Below are 22126 nucleotides of genomic sequence, written 5' to 3'. Positions count from 1 at the left end.
TGTTCATACTCCTTACTCACCCATTTATCCCTCATCTTTTTTAAAATAATTTTCTATAAAGTCAATTTTTTCCTTCCCCTCTCTTCTTCTATTTGCTTTAACATTTTCATATACAATTAGGCATCACGTTTAGTGAGTTCAAGAACAGAAAGCTTAAACTTCTTTTTCTCATCATACTCCTTATATTCAAACACGGTTCAATTTACCTTAGCAAATCAAGAAATATTTGCTATCATGACCTCCATCAAATTAAAAAAGATCAATTCTAACCCCTATCTACATCAAATGATTTATAATTATTTCCACTACTAGAATCCTCATTTTCAATCTCACTCTCTTCTTTTTTTTTTTTTTTTTTTTTTTTTGCATTCTTTCTAACCTCAAATTGATTGATCTCAACAGCTCAACAAGGTTTTTTACAGCCATAGTTTTTTTTAAAAAAACCCAAAAGCAACACAATAGCAGGTCTATTATTTTGTGTTTATTTTAACTGAACTAACACTTTAAAAGACTCTTTTAAACTACCAAAGCTTTGATTCAGATGTTGTAAGTTCTAATGCAAGACTTTCTAAATGATTTAAAGAAGGAAAAGAACAAAGAAAAGAAAGAAGTAATTTGGACAGAATGTATGTTTGGAAGAAAATAGGACAGCCAAAGCCCAAGAACAAACTCAATGCAATAGGATTCAGGTTAGAGACAAAACAAACACAATCTCCCTTAGTTTAATACTAAGAACACACTCATAGTATTCTGAACTCTTGTTAACTTTGGATAGACACAAAGATAGGCAAGAAGAAAACACAAGGATTTTAATTCATAAAACAAGTCTAAGCTTTCCTTCATGAATTGCTCTTTTTAATAAGAGTTGCAACAGCTAAAGAAAGCTAAAAGGCAAGAGAAAATAAAGGGGGCATCCAAGCATTGGGACTCACAAAACAACATTAAATTGCCTCCTAAGCATGCATCAGGTTGATTTAAGTTATTCCCTAAGCATGCACTATAGCGAATAATCAGATTTAAGTACTAAAAAAGATACGAAATAGGCTGTGAAATAGATGAATTGAGTTTTGTTAAATCAAATCACCACCAGACACATGAACACATAAATATAGAGAGATCATAGTCCATACATAATGCGTACACAAACCTTGGACCAAATAACCAACACCTTGTATTTTCAATATTTCATCGTATATTTAATGACTAATGTATAACATAAATAGACTAAAACGCAGATTTTGGGCTTCCACAAATATTGAAAACTCCACTAGATAGCTTTGAAAGCTCAGCCCCTTTAAGATTGCTAACTTTCTGATTGAAAGCTCCCATAGAAACCCACAATATAGCAAATTTTAAAAAATACTACAAAAATAAAAGAAACATAGTTGCAATAATGAAGGACTAAAACTTGAAGACTGCAGCTCCACTAGAAGGCTTTGATGCAAAAACATAAAGACCAAGGTCATTGTTGCTTATTAAACCTCTATCGATTCTCAATTGATAGAAATGCTCCTGTTATTAACATACATAACATCATCATAATGTATTCATTCAAGCCAAATGTTTCGTTTTTAAAACATATATACTATTCTTTACCTTCAACTCAAGAATGAATTGTGGCACTGTATTTTCTCGTACTAAAGAAACTGTGCAACCACCCCATCCAGCACCTGTCAACCTTGATCCAAGAGCACCATTGTCGCGAGCAACTTTCACAAGCTCTTCCAACTCAGGACAGCTATTTTGAGATCATTAACACAAAAGGCACCTAGATTTTAGTTAACCTTCTATCAAAATAAACAAAAATAATTTTCATTATGTTACAACTAGTAACTAGATTGCACTTAAAGGAAAATTAGAGGATTCTAAAACTGCTACTTTCGGTCATTTGGTCATCCATATCAAAGCACATGGATTGTCAAGCTCACTTTGAAGTTTTAATATGTCGCTTGCCACATGAGAGCTCTTCCGTAAATATTAAAAGAATCAGCCTCTTACAGTTGACAACATTGAAGAAGTAATTAGTACTTAAATTAGCATAATTAAGAGTGAATGTTTTCATACCTGCATTCGTAGAGAACACTGCAGCTGTAGTGACTCTCATTCATCAGGTCTCCAAGCTTCTTAAGCATATCCTCTTCACTACAAAAACAAATCGTCAATTGATCAGAAAAAATTAATTATACAATTTTGATGATCATCATATTGAGTTATCATGTGAGGTTGCCTTGCTATGGTCCTTTCATGCTTAAGACTTGAGTATACAAAGAAAATGCTTTTCTGTTATAATACCTGAAATTTGATGACACTGTATCCTTGAAAGCATGGACCCTCTTAGCTTCAGAGTAAACATGAACTGCCCTCTGTAAAAACCACAGTAGAGATTATGGGATATTATAATACAGACAAACGACAGACTGACTAGCCGGCAAGAATGGTGTGCGAAGTACACACCAGAGACAAACACTAAAAAGTTTTTAAGTTAAAATAAAACCCACAAATAATGAATCAGGTATTGTCTTAGTTGAAGCAAGTACCACATCTCCAGGCAATGTCATGGGTTCGATTATCACTTAGCCCTCCCCTCCCCTCCCCTTCCCTTGGCTTAATATGTGATAAAAAAAGCTGAAGTAGCATGCTCAAAGAAAAAAGTTGCAAATGTCGTCACGATTGCAGTAACAATTATAATGTCGCGGACGCAGCACCTCATTGTATCACAATTCATTTTGCAGACATCGCAATGTGAATTTTGTATTTGAAAATATACATATATATATATATATATATATATATATATATATATATGGAAAAAGTGTCAAAAAGTACCTAATAAAAAAATTTTTTCCAAAAAGTACCTAATAAAAAAAGTTTTGCCAAAAAAATACCTAACAAAATTTTTTTTTTCAAAGAGTACCATTTAACGTTTTCCTTCAGTTGACTGTCAAATATAACAGTTGACTTGTCAAAATCGAAATTTTTTCTTTTTCATCTTCAATTTCCTCATTGTCTTCTTTCTCTACTATTTACTCAAAATCGAAGTTAAATTGGAAAAAAAATTGAAAATGAACGAAAAAGAACTTTCGATTTTGACCAGTTAACCGTTATATTTAACGGTCAACTGAAAGAAAACGTCACTTGGTGCTTTTTGGAAAAGAAAAAATTTTGTTAGGTATTTTTTGGCAAAAATTTTTTTATTAGGTACTTTTTGGAAAAAATAAAATTTATTAGGTAGTTTTTGAAATTTTTCCATATATATATATAGAAGTTGTCTAGAATATAGTATAACAGACCTTTTAGAACCTAATTAATAAACAAGGCAAAATTATAAGAAACTAACTAATCTATACTCACTTCTTTAAAAAACTACCTTATGTAAAAATTTTACAAAAAACTACCTTATATAACACAAATATTTGCAAAACACTACCTTTTAACGGATTTTAACAGTTGACCGTTAATTTTGGCCTTTGACTATCACGTGAGAGTCACGTGACTCTTAAACTTCCTGCTTCTTCATCTCATTTTCGCTTTCCGTGGACCATTAAGCATATTTCCAGCTAAATCAAGGAAATTTAGCCTAGGGAAAGTTCCATATTCTGCTGGAATATTGCCTGACAAGTAACTTCCATCAAGGTTTAAATACTCAAGGTTTAAGTACTAAAGAAACTGGTGTCCGGCATAAGGGTAAAGAACCTATGAAGCTGTTACTATAACCATTAAGGTATCTAAGAAACATAAGCTTAGAAATTCCATGGGGAAAAGTTGAATTATAGTTATTATGGCTAATATCAAGAGTTCTAAGCTCAGATAATTCAAAAATGGAAGTGGGAAAATTGCTCTCAAATAAGTTTCTGCTCAAATTAAGGTAATTTAGGGATAATAAATGGCGGATATCAGATGGGATTTCTCCAGAAAGGTTACGGGATGAAAAATCAAGGGAGATAATTTGGGAAGAATTAAGGGCACATTTGATTCCTGACCAAGAACACCAAGCATGAGAAGTGTTTGACAAAAGTGAAGTAGGATCCCATGATTGAAGGGAATTGTTAGGGTCATTTAGGGATGATTTTAGGGTTAAAAGAGAGAGAATTTCAAGAGGAATTCGGGAAGTTTGTAATGGAGATGATGAACTACTTGTAGGTAGAAGAAATAATGGAGAAAAATAAAGGAAAAAACAGAGGAAAACAGAGGATTAGAATTGCAGAAGTTTAAGAGTCACGTGACTGTCACGTGATGGTCAAAGGCCAAAATTAACGGTCAACTGTTAAAATTCGTTAAAAGGTAGTGTTTTGCAAAGATTTGTATTATATAAGGTAGTTTTTTGCATAAATTTTTACATAAGGTAGGTTTTTGAAGAAGGGGTATAAATTAGGTACTTTCTTATAATTTTGCCTAAATATTAAAACGAAGAATATAATGGCCATGGAATAAAAAGTCCCCCATTATATTACATAATGCTCGTTATATAACCTATTTGAAAGTTGTCGTGACGTTAAATCTCGTTATATAACGGTGCAAGAAATTTCACGGTCAAAACGCCACATTGACCTTCATATAACGTGTAACGCCCATTATTTTGCCGTTGTAGCGATATTTCAACGTTACAACATTATTTGTCTTCCCGTTAAGATTTCATTAATATCTATTAACTTTGATTATTACGATCACTTAAATTATAGTTACACATTATTATAGTTACACATTATTATAGTTGATAAACAAACTAATTAACTAATAACTAATAAGTTAATTAATTATACACTAAAAGAATCTCAAACATTGCAATTATAATAGCTAGTTGCATATTATTGCATAATAATAGTAGTTTAACAACAAAAATGCAATTATAAATTCAAAACTCCCCTTATGTGATTTTTTTCAAAAATCAAGAGGCATTGGCCGTAATTCGCATTATTTCTACGTTATGGTTGTTTTCCTCAACATTGCGACTATTTTTGCAAACGCATACGCGCCCGCGATTTTTTTCCATGATAATGACTAATGTATTCAAATAACATCTTATAATGGATGTTATTCCATAACTTTAAATCAAAGGTCATGTAGCAGGATTTTGCAGATTGATAATCTTAAAACCGGTTATAATGCGCCCCTATGTAACGGAACAAACTAATTTTATTCTATGAGCATGCATAACAATATGTAGCTTACCTAAAAGACAATATTCCCATCAATAAATCTTATATTTCGAAGCTAACACTAGCAAAGGAGAGATACATACATTAGAAAGCACCAAACATGCACACAATGACTTGAAAAGCATTGAAGAAAAAAATACAAACATAAAAAGGCTTGAACTAAACACCCTGAATTATATACATAGTTTTTAATCAAAAAAAAAACTCAATCATGATTAATATTAGAGGTCCATTCTAGATGAATACCGATGAGGAAAAAAACGAAAAAGAAAATGATATAACAGACAGGAGAGAGGATCACTATAAGACTTGCACTAAGGACGGGAGACAACATGCACAAAACTAAAAAACTATTCACAGGATCAGAATATGTGGTAAGATATGGTTACTTCAGAGCCCAAAGTAAAAGTTTTCACCTAATATCAAACTATGTCAAGTATCTTACCTGATGCAGCTTAAAATGTTGGGCTGCCTTCACAACATCCAAAGACGTTGGGGAGTTACTGAAGATTGACTGCAGCCTCTCATTAGTGATCATCTCAATATCTGTAGCAGTATATGGTTCCTCTTTCAAATGCTCCTGCAGCAACAGAAATGGGTTGCATAATTAGTCCAGCAGTGAAAATGAAGCAATCATGCCTAGACAAACATAAGAATTCTCTACAGGATTAGTAAATCTTTTCCCATAAATACGATTTTTCTAATAACTGACAACTCATAATTTGTTTCGAACACAATTAATAAATTATGGCATTATTCACTCATTGAAGATCACCAAATCAAGAAAGCATTGATTATTCATCAGGTAAAGTACATCATTTGTTATCAACAAGTTATTCATCTGAATATTGAGTATATACCTTGACAGCTAGAACGGGATCAGTGGATCCATGATTGCCAGCAAAGGATACACAGAGACCCTCAACATCAGAAAGAGTTTTGACTTTGGATGTTGCCTCTTTTGGGTCCATTCCAAGTTTAATTCCCAACAAAATCTGCGAAGGTCAAAACTATTATCTCAAACATAGACATAAAAATTTGCAGCAACAGAGTCAGAGTCATCAACCCAGTATCCCGCACAAGTCAGGATCCAAGGGTAGGAGGATGCAGACAGATCATACCCATGCCCCCTCCAAGGAGAGGCAAGGAGTAATACATGCACTCAATTAAACCCCCAAACAGAAGACTCGAGTATCAGTCCCAAAAATTTCTGCAGGAAACTGTTTAGCATCTTCCTTTTATATCCACGTCTACAAAAATTGAAATAAAGAAAAGACAGAAGTTGTGCTTGCTCTAATCTCATTAAACCCTTTAATTGAACTGTAAAAACAATATAGAATGAATACTTTTCCAACCATTGGAATACAATTTAAATAAGTCAACTAAACAATCAACTTACAGCAGCAAGCCTGCATTCAACAACACGGTTGTTGTAATTCGTTGCAGCAGTCACAGCTTTTTGAGATTCTGCCAATGAATGAGCTATTACAAATGATCCCCCACGTGGAAGCTTTACGTCAGTTGCACGGATGGGATTAAAATCTATCAACTCAGCGAATCCTGTCTGGGCCATAACTGATATCGCCTATAAAATGAAGAATAATATATGTAATTGAAGAAAACCAAACGATAAAGAAGAATTTACAACAAGGTAACTTAAAAGCAGCCACGTGGTCAAAGTTTTTAATATATAGGCATAAAACAACAAATCAGTTTTTTCTCTGTAGAACCCAGGTAGAGGCCATCCATAGTAGCAAGACTAATAGTACAAGAGTTCATTATAGATTCAAAAAGGGATAATTATATATCACAACTGGTGACAGTACAATGATTTAGGCGTTACATGACTTAAAATCTCAAACAGTTTGTAGAACAAAAAAAGAAAGTGTGTGGAACTCTTGCAGTTCAGAAGAAAACTATATGATTCCCAATTCTGTATCATATGCATTCAAAAGAATGTCCAAGATTTTAATCATATCTCAACAGAATGAAAACAAAATGAGTACGTCAGCAATTCCTGAGCCAACAAAGTTCAACAATAGAATAGTGTTTGCAAAAAGATCAGGTCTCGAGAACTCTTGAAACAATAAAAACAAGAAATCTCCACAACCAAAGCATCGCAACAACGTTAGGAACAACACGTAGTGAATTCTATTCAGATTAGTTTTGCTGCAAAACTTTTCAAAATTTACATAAGATCCTCAACTCATGAAAGCATTTCGCTAACCTGATCCATTCCACCAGACTGCGTCCCAATGTGGCGCTCACATTCACAAGTAAGTTGTGCGATTTCTTTCTGCAATGTCGGGAAAAATTAAGAAACAAAAATGTAGCAAAAACTGCATTGCAAGAAAGGCAAAAAGAAACCTCAATAAAAAGCATTATTGTAAAAAATTAGTGCTACACAAATTACTTTCCTGGTGAAGAAGAAAATTCAACTAAATAATACAAAATATTAAGTTTCAAATGTTCATGATCCAAGTTCTTTTGAGAAGCAACTCTCCATCTTAAACTTTTGAAATTATTGATAAAGACCTTTACAAGTGGTCAGCCGTTAAAAAATCAGAGATATCCGCGTACAGTGGGATGAGGATTAAACACTTAAATCTTACTCTCAACAGCCCATACATTTTCACAAAACTGAAGGCAAATTTACATCATTTATGGTTAATAATCATTTACACGAATTTATGAGCCCTATAAGAAATATATTTGTGAAATTACTAGCTACTAATCCATGGCACAGGAAAAAACGCATAGCATAACAAAGGAGATGAGGGACAATCAGCACAAACAGAAATCTGACAAACTATGTATTGTACCTTAGGGAAGTTCATCCCAAAAGCAGCCATTATAGCAATTGTAGAAGAGCAAACAAATGCTGCGGAGCTTGATAGTCCAGAGCCTAACAATAAAGAAAATTGCAAAACCTATCTTAGAATAAGTGCTAACAAAATCAGTTCATTCTTTATAAATAATAATTTTTTCAACAGTTTGTTTTGATAACAATCTAAGAAGGGAATGAAAAGGAAGGGCCCTAGCCCAAGGAAAGGGAAAGTGTCCCAAGTTTGTTAAACAGAGAAAGGAAGGAAGAGAAAGAGAAATATAATCATCAACAAAATTAAGGGACTTAATTGTTTCAAATCTGTTCCTTCCAAATCCTTTTCCTACCTTCAAATTTTTTGTCAATCCTTTCCCTTCAATTTCCTCAATTCAAACAAAAAGTAAATCTATGTTTTTGTTTGGAATTATATTACCAGTTGGAACAGTTCCATCCACCAGGATATCAAAACCTACTGGTTCACCAACATCTACACCTTTTGATTTAGCGTATTCATAATACCCTTTATACCTGTAAAGTGACGAAACATTTCTAAATGAATAACAAAAAAGTAATCTTTATAGTTAATCAATCAAATAATAAAACATCACTAAAATCGAAATTCACTCAAATGGAGAATTAAATCTTGTCTCACTTGGAGAGACATTATCACTTTCCCACCTAAGTTTCTCGGTTCAATTCTCACATAGTCTTTCCCGTCCTCAGCCTACCTTTTAATAAAATAAAGCACTCAAATTATTCAGCACAACATGATCAGTATACAGAAGTCTTACCCACAAATGAAATAATGACCCCATTTGAGATTCTTCAAATCAAGTTCCTGCTCAACATAACGAAACGAAACATAATATTAGCACAAACTGATTCTAGAACTATTATTTTATTGAACCTAACGGCGGAGTAAAAACGGACAAATTCTTTGAGGGTCTTATGCAATTTCAAAAATTATAATATTTTTTAAGAGCTTCATTTCTCTAAACATGTTGAACATACTCAAAATCTCCTTTATTAAACCTTTTAAACTTTTAGTATGATTACAGAATTTAAAATTCATGTAAAGTATTAGAGCACTTGCCAGCTTGAGTTACATAGTAACTAGTAAGTGTTGAAAAATTCCTTCTACCTAATCAGTTATCAGTTATCAGTTAGTTTTCAGTACAATATAGCACGCACATGCAACCATAATAAAGTACTCCAATTCCAACACACTCTGACTATCCAAAGCTTATCCCACTAAAGCCGTATAAATAAAAATAATTACCAGAATTACTAATAGGTTTGGATCCATAAATAATCATTTGAACAACTTGTTAAATAAGATTCTCAGACCATGAAGTGTATTATAAAAATGATTAGTAGCACAAATTTATCATAAAGTGACCACAAAAAAAACCTAATTTTCTTTTCCCTATTACACTACATTATAGAAATATAAAGGTAATTTAGCGCGCAATGTAAAAAAAAAATTAAAAAAAAAAAAAGCAAAGTAAAAGGAAAATGCACCTGGTGAGGATCAGCAGGATAAGTGCACATTGAGTATTTCATATCATTGAGATTAGCAATTCGAAGAATCTTCTCGTCATCCTCACTTCTCTTTCTAATTGCTACAATTGTATCTTGTCTGATTGCCATGGGTAACACAGAGTATCCCTCATAATCAATATGCTCTCCGATCAAATTAACTCTTCCTAATCCCCCAAAAAAAATTAAACAACAATCAACAATCAAAATTATAGAATTTACATAATTTGTTTCGGGAGAGAGAAAAAGAAACCTGGAGATCGAGCGAAAATATCAGGAGGGTGAGAGAAGAATTCTTGGAATTTAGATTTAATTTTATCGAAACGAAGGTTGGCTTCTTCGAGTTGAGAACCATCTCCATAAACAGGTTTTAAAGAAGAGTAGATTGGGACTGGTTGATCTTCATGTTTCGCCATAATTTTTTGGATTTCTTAAAAAGGTTAACAAAGAAAGAGATTGCGAGAACTGATAAAGTAGGAGGGATTATTATGATTGTAAATGGGATGCGGTTGACTCGGCTTTTGAAGAAATCAACTTTTAAATCTACTGAATAAGATTAAGAGCGAGGAAAAAAGTTGAATTTGTCTAGCTTGTTTGATGACTCAGTTTTGGCCTGTATCGGTTTATCCAGTTCCACCTTTCAATTCTGGAAGATCAGAAATAAAAAGGCTTTTATTAATAAAAAAAAATAAATAAATAAATTTGCAACTCAACAAAACGAAGACTATATTAAAAGTTCAAAATAATTTACTACAAGTAGCAAATATAAAAGACAAAGTTATTATTTTTGATAGGGAAAAAAATTTCATCAAAGATTAGTTCATTATTGATAACAGCAAACCAATAACAATTCTTTTTGATTTAATTTTTTTTACTTTTAAATATAAAAAGTTATGACTTTGTCTTATTTTTTTCACTGTTAATAATAGCGAACAAAATCGTAATAATTTTTTTCGACTTTAATATTTGATCTTCTTTTATTCATTGTTAGTAATAGCGAATAAGTCTTAACCTAGGTTCACATACAAATACACTTATTATGAAAATTAGTTTAGAACCAAGCTTATTATAAAAAGAATTTTTAAAAAGCCTTTTATTTAAAATTGTCTCAATTCTGTCTCTTTGGTAAACTTTTAACTTAAAAACTAGTTTAAAATAATACGGTGTATTATTTTTTAGACAAAAACGGAGTTGTAAATGTAAAATAAAATGCTGGAAGCAAGAGCAACCCTTTGAAAAATTAAGCACAATACCTTTTCTATTTTGTTTTACTGGCTAAACAAGAGTTTCGCAAAAGAATTATGAAATTTATATATTTGCATTAAAAAGGTTATTGTAATAACTCCTAAAGATATAGATATAAAAGTTAACAATGTAAGGAGTAGAAAAAACAGTAGACACAAAATAGATATTATTATAGTTATATTTTGCCAAAACTAATAAAATGTATCAATTAATTTGAAACAATTAAATAATAAATGTTTAGCAAATATAATAAAACAAAAGAATGTATATAAAATAATTATTACTCCCTTTGTAATTATGAGTTTGCACCATATAATTCAAATATATGAGAATTTTTTTGAGTTATACAGTACAAACTCAAATGGTCGAATGAAGTAATTATTTATATTTATCGACTATCGACTATCTAGTATCTACATCTGCTCATTTACTATTATTGTCTCAAAAAATTTTTGATACTATTGACCAAACACTTTTAATTTATATTATTATTCATAATTAATAAGTTAAAATATAGTCAAGTGGTATCGTATTTAATTTATGTCAGTGTAAATTTTATTTATATCAACGTTTAATAATTTTTAGTTATACATTTATTGATATGTGGGATCAAAAAACGTGTAAAATCAAATGAGATAATAATGATGAATTAGAGGAAGAAAATCTTTCTATATCTATCAATATTTATTCTATACACATATTAAAACTGCATGTAAAGTTTTTTCATTGGGACATCACCACACTTATTTACTTTAAAAAAAGCAGTTGTTTCAAGTGTTTGTAACTAAAAGCAAATTTATTTTGTGAATAAGATAGGGTATATTGTTTTAGAATATGATTATGTGTTGTTACCCAAGTGTCATCACCAAAAGCGATTTGATTAGTAGAGATGTCTAACAACGTTCGAATTGTAACAACCCGACTTACTTACAGACGAAGTTAAGGAACTTGTCACGGGTTTATATAACCAAAATGAAGTCAATGTCAAAATAATGTTCTATAAAATCGGATCATAAATCCAAATCCTCATTTGTGATAGCTAACCTCAATCTCATCAGCTATATCAAGAATCAAACGGAATGTATAAAGGTCGACAACCTATACAACTACTCTATTACACAATTTTACAAGCAACAAATCTATTACACACAAGCGACCAAATTCCCAATCAAAGGATATCTCTTTGTTCCCGGTTGATATCGATCACAAGCAATCTAAAAGATAGAAACAACAAAGAGTCAGATTTATCTGAATGAGCAAAAGCAATCCAAAACAAAACAAACATGATGAATAAAAAAAGATTTAAAAACAACATCAATCCTAGATCTTTGTGCACTATGAGTCTAGTTGAGAGGAACACCCATAGCTCTAAGGTTATATCACTTTTGGGTGAAGCTAGTCAATATCTGAATGACAACTCGGATCATAAAGGGGAGTAGGGGACAATGCCCCTCTACTCCTTTAATGATCAGGTCGTGAGCACGATCTATTGAATAAGATCATAATAATTCATTACAATTTTGTCTCAAAAATATCAATTTCAAAACAACTTAATAAACTCTTTCCATGAAAAATAGTCTGGCCAAACCCTTTAAAGGACTACTACTACTCACCGACAAGGTTGCTTCGAGGAGTCGAGTGCAGTCCACACCAATCAACTAGAAGAGTTCCTCAATGATGCAGTCTCCTGAAGCCTTACCAAATCCCAACATAACCAAAGGGCGTTCGATACTACTTGACTAACGTATAACTTATTACATCACCTCCTTAGACTGTAACTTAATCAAGGATTATATTCTAGCACGTCTAATCTTTAAAGGATTGTGCAATTCTAACTTAAGCACTCCATATGTCTTCAAAATATTAGAACTACAATCTAAATTTGTTTACCTTCTTTTAAAGATTACTCGCTTCTTTAATTGATCTATTTATATTTCCAATTAAACGTAATATATACATTTATGCCAAAAATCAAGAATACTTTGAGGATCTAAGAACCCATCTGAGAATGTCAAACGATCCAATTTGTACGAACACTAGATACTTTTTTTTCCTTGATAATAATTGTTACAAGAATCTCCTAATTCATTTTAAGGACACTAAATTATTCAATACTTTCACTAATATTAAACATTTCCCAAGAAAACTCATTATCTCAACAATTTTCATTATTTCATACTAATGATCAAGATCCAACAATCTTAATCCTACATGTAATCTTCACAAGTATTCATTCCTCAACAAATTCAATAATCTCAACATTTCTATAAACTAATTCAAACATCTCAAGAGTCATCTAAATAAATAGAGACCAGCATTTATATACCAATTTATTGGAAATACTGAATCACCATCACGGTAGTAATAATAAGGTGAAAAGAAAGACCAATTGTCAATTGCTGATTATTAGGGCTGTAAATGTGGTCAGAAACCTGTTTTACCGACTTGTTACCGACCGATACCGAACCCGTTTTTGACCGAATACAAGTGACCAGATACCGACCGCTACCGAACCCGAATGGTGACCGAAACCGTTTCCGACCTGTTTTACACATACCGAAACCGACCGGTACCGAACCTGTTTTAAACCGAAAACCGTTTTCGACCTGTTTTTATCATACCGTGACCGACCGATACCGAACCTGTTTTCAGACCGAAACCTGTTTTCGACCCGCTTAATACCCGTTTTTAACCGACCGTTTTTGACCGAATCTATATTGTACCGAACCTGTATTATACCGAACCTGGAACCTGTTTTGTACCGAACCTGTTTTGTACCGAACCTGTTTTGGACCGAACTTATCTACATAATTCTTCTAAGTTGTCAAAATATAATAAAATTTTATATAAAATAATTAAATTAAACTTAATTATATTATTTCTATATGATAAAAATTAAATTAAATATAAATTTTTATAAAATAAATATATAAATTATAAGTTAATATATATTAACTCAGTAATTTAGTAAAGCCTTTTTCTTTTCTAAAAAATTAAGTATAAATTTTACAAAACTCAGAAATTGCAAAATTGCATAAACATAGTTCATACTTTGCAACCAATATAATTACCAAGTTCAGGTTAATTTCCTGACTAATTAATACTGTATTAAAATCAACATATAACAATATAAACCAATACAAAATATTAACCTATGAAATTGATAAACCACTTTCATTTCATTTAATAGTTTAGACGAAATTTAAAATAGATCCATTACATTTTTTTCAGATACTAAACATCAATCATCACTTAAACAAAATACAAAATAACTTTAGATCTCCTTCCTCCTCTTCTTCCTCCTCTTCCATCACCACCTTAGATCTCCTGCTCCTAGTCCTCAATGCGACACCGCCTTTCAATAATCTGTAAGGAACTGCTCCACCAAACTTAGTGTACCTTAAGATCATATAAAAGTAACAACTTTCAGATACTGAGTATTATGATTAAGAGCATGAGATGGAAAAACGACAGAAAGTTATAATAAATAAAATAAAAAAAATATAAATTAATTATAAAATATAAATTGGGCGCTCAGATATGATAATTTGGTAAAAAACCAAATTACAAGAAAAAAATCTTCATAGAGCACTACACTTACCTGAAGCATTATCATCATGATCAGTGTTATTTTCCTCAATAACACTTAATATCTCCTTCGCATTTTCCTCGGGTTCAAACCCAAATAGCCAATTTCGCGTTGTCACCAAAATTTCAACATTTTTTGGTAACAAAGAAGATCTCAATTTGTTAAGGATCCGACCACCAACACTAAAAGCAGATTCAGATGCAACAGAAGTAATTGGAATGGCTAGAATATCTCTAGCCATTAGTGCGAGTGTTGGATAAGAGGTAGACTGTCCCTTCCAATATTCAAGAACATCAAAACCATCATAATCAACAACAAGAGACATGGCCAAATAAGAGTCCACATCACCTCTCGCCGTCCTAGATGCAGAAATACGAGGAAAATCATGACGTAACTTGCGCATTTGGAACGGACGAGGAGGACCAAGGTTTGACGGAGAGAGTGCAACAGGAGCAGATTGAGTGGTATTCATATAACATTCATATAAAGCAACAAACGCAGCAAGCACATCATTTACCTTTTGTTCAACCGCAGTAGGTACATACAGCATAGAATAATAATCACTAAGGAAAGTCATCTTAAAACGTGGATCAAGTAAAAAGGCAAAAGACAGAACCATAGAATGATCGGACCAATATTTATCAAACATTTCCCACATAGGAGCAGCCATCTTTCTCACAGCATCACTAGGATCTTGGTGGGAATCAGTCAAAATCTTTTCAATACATATTATGCAAGAAAGGTACAAATTTGCAGTGGGATATTTTGAACCAGAAAAAAGCTCGGTAATCTCATAGAATGGCTCAAGAAAATCACAAATATCTTGAAGTGTATCCCACTCATTCTCAGAAATAATATCAACATCAATATCCCTTTCACGAACAAGATATAAATCAATAGCATCCTTTACCTCAAGAGCCCTATGAATCATGTCATAAGTAGAGTTCCATCTAGTGGAAACATCCAAAACTAATTTACCCTTTGATTGCAAACCTTTATCAATTTTAGCTTTCTCGAAATTTGTAAGTCGAAAATCAGAAGAATCAACATATATAACAACCGCACGTAACTTAGTCACGGAATTATCAACAAGTTTCAAACCCTTTTTAACAATAAGGTTCAAAATATGAGCACAACACCTTATATGAAAATACTTGCCATCTAAAGGGAGAGGAGAAGAGGAGTGCAAATCACGTTTTAGTTTTTCAACCATCCTATTATTAGAGGAAGCATTATCAAGTGTGATTGAAAAAACTTTTCTACCTATATTCCAGTCATTCAACAAACCTTTCACAAACATGAATATAGATTCACCATCGTGGGGTGGGGGAAAACGGCGAAAATTTAACAAAAGGGAATGCAATTTATAATCATCATCGATGAAATGGGCAGTAAGGGCAAAATATGAACGCGAAGTACATGCTGTCCATCCATCACAAGTTAAGCATATACGACTCTTACAAGATTGCATATTGTCAAATACTAGTTTTTTGTACTTTTTTTATGTTTAACAACTCTTCTTTGTTCGGGGACAGCCACAGCAGGGTCAGCCATACCTTAAAAAAAAAAAAAATTAACACCATGGGTTAAACTTTACAAAATATTGCAAGTGTTTCCAACGCATCTTCAATTTTATCAACAACTCGAAGAAAATTGAAAACAATACAGAAAATCAATACAGCAACAGCAATAAACCAATAAACCAATACAGAAAATCAGCAATTCAGCAACAGCAATACAGCAACAGCAATAAACCAATAAACCAATAAAAATAATTTAAATTAAATGGTTCAAAATAAAAAATAGTTCAAAGTCTTCAAACTGAATAGAACGTAACAGTAGTTCTAGTATGCAAAAAATAATAAGAGTAATTGTTAATAAATAACATCATCCCCATGAAGCAACAATACATTGATACAAACAGTAATTAACAATGAAAACCCAAACAACTTTCTTCCTTCTCCTCCTTTATACCAATCTAACATCCCTCTCTTTTGCTAGAAATTTTCTTCCAAAAGGATCTTCCTTAAATGTCAAAGATCCAAACAAATGCAGGAACAACAAAAGGATCTTCTCATTTCTCCTGATAAAACCTTCACTTGTGGATTCCTCAATACAGGAACAACAAATGCATATTACTTCTCTATTTGGTTCACAAATTCCAAACAAAAAACAGTTGTATGGACATCTAACAGAATAAACCAATACAGTAAAGCAAAATTGAACGCGTAAAGCAAAATTCAGCCTATTGATAAGTTATACCAGTAAAGCAAAATTAATATTAAAATCCACAAAATTGAACCGAATTCATTTTGTATAACTTATCAATATCATTATAAGACCAAAATGAATGAAATAACTGAAAATCAAACCAAAAAATTATCAAAATTCACCATATGAATTCATTCTGTATAACTTATCAATGAACTAAAACTTTACAAGAAAATGACTACAGATGACTACAAGGCTCATTACAGGTCAATTGCTCAATAGGTCTCCCATATTTTGGCCACGATCTTTCTTCCCGGCCAGAATCATCGAGATTTGCAGACCTCTACTGAATGCTTGGTTGAACAGCAACCTTGTTTGGAACTCAGAAACAAATGGGAACCATGACAATACAGCTATAGGCGTAAAAATTATCAGTCCCATCAAATATTCATAGCCTCTAGCAAGCTCCTTAACTGATTCCCAGACTTTCAGACCCTTCAACAAGTAGGGCTGTAATCAAAACCAATACAGCAATACTCCAGTACCGATATTGATATTTTCTTCAACAATCAACACAATAAAACCACAAAATACATTGAAATCACTACCAAATTAAAGAAAAATTAAAGAAAACCAAAAAATTATCAAAATTCACCATATGAATTCATTCTGTATAACTTATCAATGAACTAAAAATAGAAGAAATGAACGACAGCTTTCACCAAATTAAAGAAAAATTAAAGAAAACCAAAAAATTATCATTCTGTAAAACGACACTAATCATATTAAAAAACTGAAACTTGCTCATGAACACAGCTTTCACCAAAACAAAACAACCCACAAACCCAAATCAAGAAATGAACGAATTTCACATTTCAAAACAAAACCATGACAAAAATAGAAGAATATTGTAACCTTTACAAGAAGATGATGATTAAAATAAACTTTAAAAAAAAAGTAAAGACCAAAATGAATGAACTAACCCAGTTTACACCGAAAGAACTAACCTCGGAATTCGGATACACCGAAAGAATGATAGCTTAGAGGATTGGAGAAATGGAGCGAAAATACTTCGGCAGAGAAGGAAGAAGAAGAAAGAGGAAGAAGAAGGCGCGGCGCAGTTCGGGAGAGAAGGAGGAGTTTTTAGGTTTTTAGGGAGAGTATCAGAGAAGGCGCAGTTAAGGAGGAAGAAGAGGAATTACCGAATTAGGTTTTTAGGGTATTTACTTTTTAGGGAGAGAAGGCGCGGAGCCGCGGAGCAATAGCGAAATACACTTGGGCTTATCAACGGTTTAGATTAGATCCCTTGATCTAACGGTTCATATTAGTTTTTTTTTTTTTTTTTTTTTTTTAAATATATTAGAGTATGTTTAATCAATGGTTTAGATTAATTGATTTCAAAATGAAGGGTTATGATTTATCATGCCTTTTGCCAAGTTGACAATCCATGTATTGATGTTGTGCACCAATGGGATAATCTTATGTGTTTTTTTTTTTTTACAACTAAATTTTTTTTTTAAATATGAGTAATTCATTGATTTAATGGTTTCTAAATAAACTTCTTAATTTTAATAAATAAACCTCTTTCTTTCTTATTTATAAAATATATATATATATACTTCTAATTATGCAACTATTATTTTATTTGCCAAAAAAAAACAATGTTATAATGTTATTGGTATTTATATAATTCTATATTGAAATTGAAAAGTCTATAAATTACACCCAAAAAAATACTCGTTAGAATAATTCACGAGTTGATTTATCAAATAGAAATAATTAACATGATATGATCAAATATATTAATTAATTATAATCGATTTATCAAGTTGAAAAATTAGACTTATGATCAAATAAATTAATTAACTTAAATCGAGTTGATTAGTTTTCGAAAACCTCATTTAAAATCAAACATATCAACGTAGATGGATTTACATGTTAACTTGTCATGATTGACTTAGATAGGACGAAATAGAATGAAAAACCAATCAATTAACTTAGATCGCTGGCAGCTAGATTGATTAGATAGATTGATCACATTAGCTTAAAATAACACACCCATGGGCTAACAAGGGTCAAGTCGATCAATTAACATGTTATGATCTATTAATTAACTTAGACGGAGTTGATTAGTTGAATTTGATGTCATAAAACTCATAACCTAACGACATCTATAAAACTTGATGTGAGGTTCCACCTTCTATATATCATTCCCATCATGGATAAACGCATGATCAATGACATTATGAGGCAACACGATGCGATTTTTTACCAAATTGGAACAGAATAATTGGAACATAATTGAACTGAATTAAATCATGGTTTAAATGAATTGAACTGAACCGATATCAACCAAATTAACCGGAATATCGGTTTAACTGAATTGAACCGAACCGATACCAACCAAAACTGAACTGAACAGAACTGAATCCCGGTTCAACTAAATTGAACTGAACCGATACCGACCAAAACCGACCGATTGTGACCGACCGATTATGACCCGCATATCGATTGTGACCGACCGATTACCGATTTTGACCGCCCGGTTATGATCTGTATACCGATTACGACCTGCAAAAAACCGTTTTTGACCGACCGAATGTGACCTGTTTCCGGTAATGACCGGACCGATAAATACCGGACCCATACCGACCGACACCCGCCAAGGAAAAAAACCGGATTCGACCGGATACCGAATAAACCGACCGATACCGACCGGTACCGAAAGACTTATACGACCTGCTTTTGACCGACCGTTTTTTACCGAACCTGTTTTTGACCGACCTGTTTCCGACCTTTTAACCCGTTTTTACAGCCCTACTGATTATAATGTAATAGTAAGAGGAGGGAAAAAAGTACCTCTATGCCTTGCAGACACTGAGTAACCAAACATATACCACCAAGAAAGGATTTGCTTCACCAAGAATTTTAGAGGACGGAAAGTAGAGCAATGTTTTCCGAGTAGAGCAAAAAGATTAATGATTTTGTTGTTCCTCAAAAAACCGGATCCGAGAACAAGAACTATCGTAGCTGTGGTAACAGGCATAGTAGTCCTAATATATAATTCACACTAATAATAATGTTAACAATAAATAATACGAAAGTGTAAAATTTTAAAATGCTGAAATCCATTAAAATTTAAAACCATTTAAAAACATAAGTTTAAAATATTACAATTAAAAGAATATCACATATGTTTTCTTAAAACATAATAAGAGCATAAAAATCTTCAAAATCATCAAGTAAAATAAAATGCAACTAAGTCCTCGATGAATAAAATCAATGTTGTGGCCTGGATTGAAATGTGAGTTATATCTTTCTGCAAAATACTGTCATTCATGATACGAATGACATCCATTTGAATAGGATCAACGATAAAGTCGAGTACAATTCCTCAACAATATGATACTATGAAAATCATAATATATATTCACAAGATACGCAAAAGTACATTTCAAGGCTCGATTTTAAGTTCCTCGGTTCTCGTTTCTTATTTTCAGTTCTCGAATACTTTCAACAATTTTCACATTCATCACATAAATGTAAATAAATATTTTTGCTACATTCACCTACACTTGGTAACTATAAGATTCATCAAATAGCTCACTTGGACCCAAAATCACATTTGCACAACATACATAATAATGACTATCTGATATATGTAAGGTTTTGGCTAGAGGAAGAATATATTCTACACTCTAACTGTGATGGGAGCCGTCACTCCAAAAATTTTTATGCTCGAACTTCTATAGGATGGGACTCTCTAGGACCTCATATCTAACCCCGCATTTTACGTGCCGGGAAACACGGGCGGTGGATTACGCGTCGATCCCTGGTTCGACATTTCCTTAATATCAGAGTCATTCATTCATGTACACATAAGTTCAAACAAGAAGACATGTTATTTATTTCACATTGCTATAAGTCAACTCTAGTCTAGCCAAACTCTTCAATATTCTCTTTAGGAAAAATCAACATATTTGCTAATTCAATAATTAAAAAATTCTCAAAAATTAAAATTCCACGATTTATGACAAGGTTCTAGGGGCTATATAAGTTCCTTACAAAAACATATAAACTTATAAAACTTAAGGATAGTTTTTCATACTATTTAATAAGGAATTTCCATCAATTAAACATGTAAATTGATTAAAAATCCATAATAACCAATAAAAATGTTCTAAAACTATATTAGATGTCCAAAAGCTATATGAAGTGAGTTTTAGACCAGAACGTTCAAGAAAAACGAGCCTATGCATTCTAACTAAATTGTTTGGCCAATTTACCGATAAACCGACATAAAATTATTAATGTCCTCAAATGTCCATAAAAAATTTTCCGAGGGTTGTCATGTTATCCTACTATATATGTGAGTGTCTCATAAAAATTTCAAGTCCAAAATAGAGTATTTATTTCATATTTTATCATTTTTATATTTACTGTTTTATTTAAAATTTTCAAGGATCCATAAATGGTCATATAAACTTATCCAACGATCAAATTCCAAATCTACCGCCCATATAAGAGTCTCTAAAAATTATAGTTCGAAATAACTTTATTAAGTAATTATTTCATATTTTATCATTTTACATTTTATCAGTAAGTAGTTAAATACTTAGTAAAAATTCATATAAAAATACCAAAAGTTTATATTCTGATCCAAACTTGTAGAAAACATAATAATATGATTCTATAAAATATTTTATCCATTAAGATTTCATTTAACCCCTTTAGTATATAAGAAGACATTTTATTACTTAAAATTTCATAAATAACCATTTTAATGAAATAACACTAGTAAATGTGGTTTTACTCTTTTGCTAATTGTGACTTGACATCATGGTGAATTGTTATCAGGAGCAAAATATGCATGCACCTTGAAGGGCTGATAGGCGATTCTAATTACGTGATTATAGCGTCTTCTCTAGGTCAATTTTCTTGCGGTTTTCAGCGTTTTTCTTCGTTTTGCTATACTTTCTTTGTAAACAAGGCCTAAATCTTTCTGTTGTTGCTCGAATTAAGATTTTGTGAATTCGAAAGGTTTTTGAAGAAGTTCAGGTTTGTTCGAACGTTTTGGGTTTGTGGTTTTGAACGGTTTTGTAGATTTCGAAGGGTCTTTGATCGATTTTGAAGGGTTTCAAGGCATCTCATATATCTTCCCCGTGGACTTTAATTCTTTGTTTGAAGTTTCTGGGTTCGTGATTTTGATTTTCAACGCCTGTTCGTTGGTTTTGAGGATTTGGGTTTTAGCTAAGTCTGGGTTTCGAAGGGTTGAAAGATCTTGGTACGATTTTGAAGGGTTTCAAGGCATTTCACACATCTCCTATTTTTGTTCTAAATTTCTGGGTTCGTGGTTTCGATGTTCAGCATCTGTTTCGTTGGGTTTTTCAGAGGTATTTTGCATCTTACGTATTTCTTAAGTCAATTCTAATTACACCTAGATTTTTAACAATTTCTGTGTGTCTTGAATCATTCTAGGGTCTTTCTTGAGATTGTTTCAACTTTTTTGGGTTCGTTTTTTACATTTTTTACATAATGATTTGGTGATTGATATACACTGGT

General features: G+C 32.1%; 1 protein-coding gene across 1 annotated transcript; it reads right to left on the bottom strand.

Moving 5' to 3' along the window:
- Positions 1 to 1095: 1095 nt before the first annotated feature.
- On the bottom strand, positions 1096 to 10219 carry LOC130815771 (galactokinase). The gene is made up of 13 exons (XM_057682255.1): positions 9773 to 10219; positions 9502 to 9686; positions 8772 to 8818; positions 8414 to 8508; positions 7979 to 8061; positions 7384 to 7452; positions 6556 to 6741; positions 6017 to 6151; positions 5602 to 5736; positions 2293 to 2363; positions 2065 to 2142; positions 1597 to 1738; positions 1096 to 1512 (listed from the first exon to the last, which is right to left on the bottom strand). The coding sequence occupies exons 1-13, from the start codon at positions 9933 to 9935 to the stop codon at positions 1402 to 1404; spliced, it is 1500 nt and encodes a 499-aa protein (XP_057538238.1). The 5' UTR covers positions 9936 to 10219; the 3' UTR covers positions 1096 to 1401.
- Between the last annotated feature and the right edge of the window lie 11907 nt (positions 10220 to 22126).

This window comes from Amaranthus tricolor, chromosome 1, assembly GCF_026212465.1.
Source record: "Amaranthus tricolor cultivar Red isolate AtriRed21 chromosome 1, ASM2621246v1, whole genome shotgun sequence".
NCBI classification, from domain to species: domain Eukaryota; kingdom Viridiplantae; phylum Streptophyta; class Magnoliopsida; order Caryophyllales; family Amaranthaceae; genus Amaranthus; species Amaranthus tricolor.
The sequence above is the reverse complement of the archived record's forward strand: the minus strand, read 5'-3'. Positions and strand labels throughout refer to the sequence as shown.

Excerpts from the sequence above, each read along its gene's own strand:
- LOC130815771 (XM_057682255.1), bottom strand. The coding sequence starts at position 9,935 with ATGGCGAAACATGAAGATCAACCAGTCCCAATCTACTCTTCTTTAAAA. Across the intron at positions 9,687-9,772 it reads TATTTTCGCTCGATCTCCAG|GAAGAGTTAATTTGATCGGA; the intron begins GTTTCTTTTTCT and ends TTGGGGGATTAG. Across the intron at positions 2,364-5,601 it reads AACATTTTAAGCTGCATCAG|AGGGCAGTTCATGTTTACTC; the intron begins GTAAGATACTTG and ends TGGTTTTTACAG.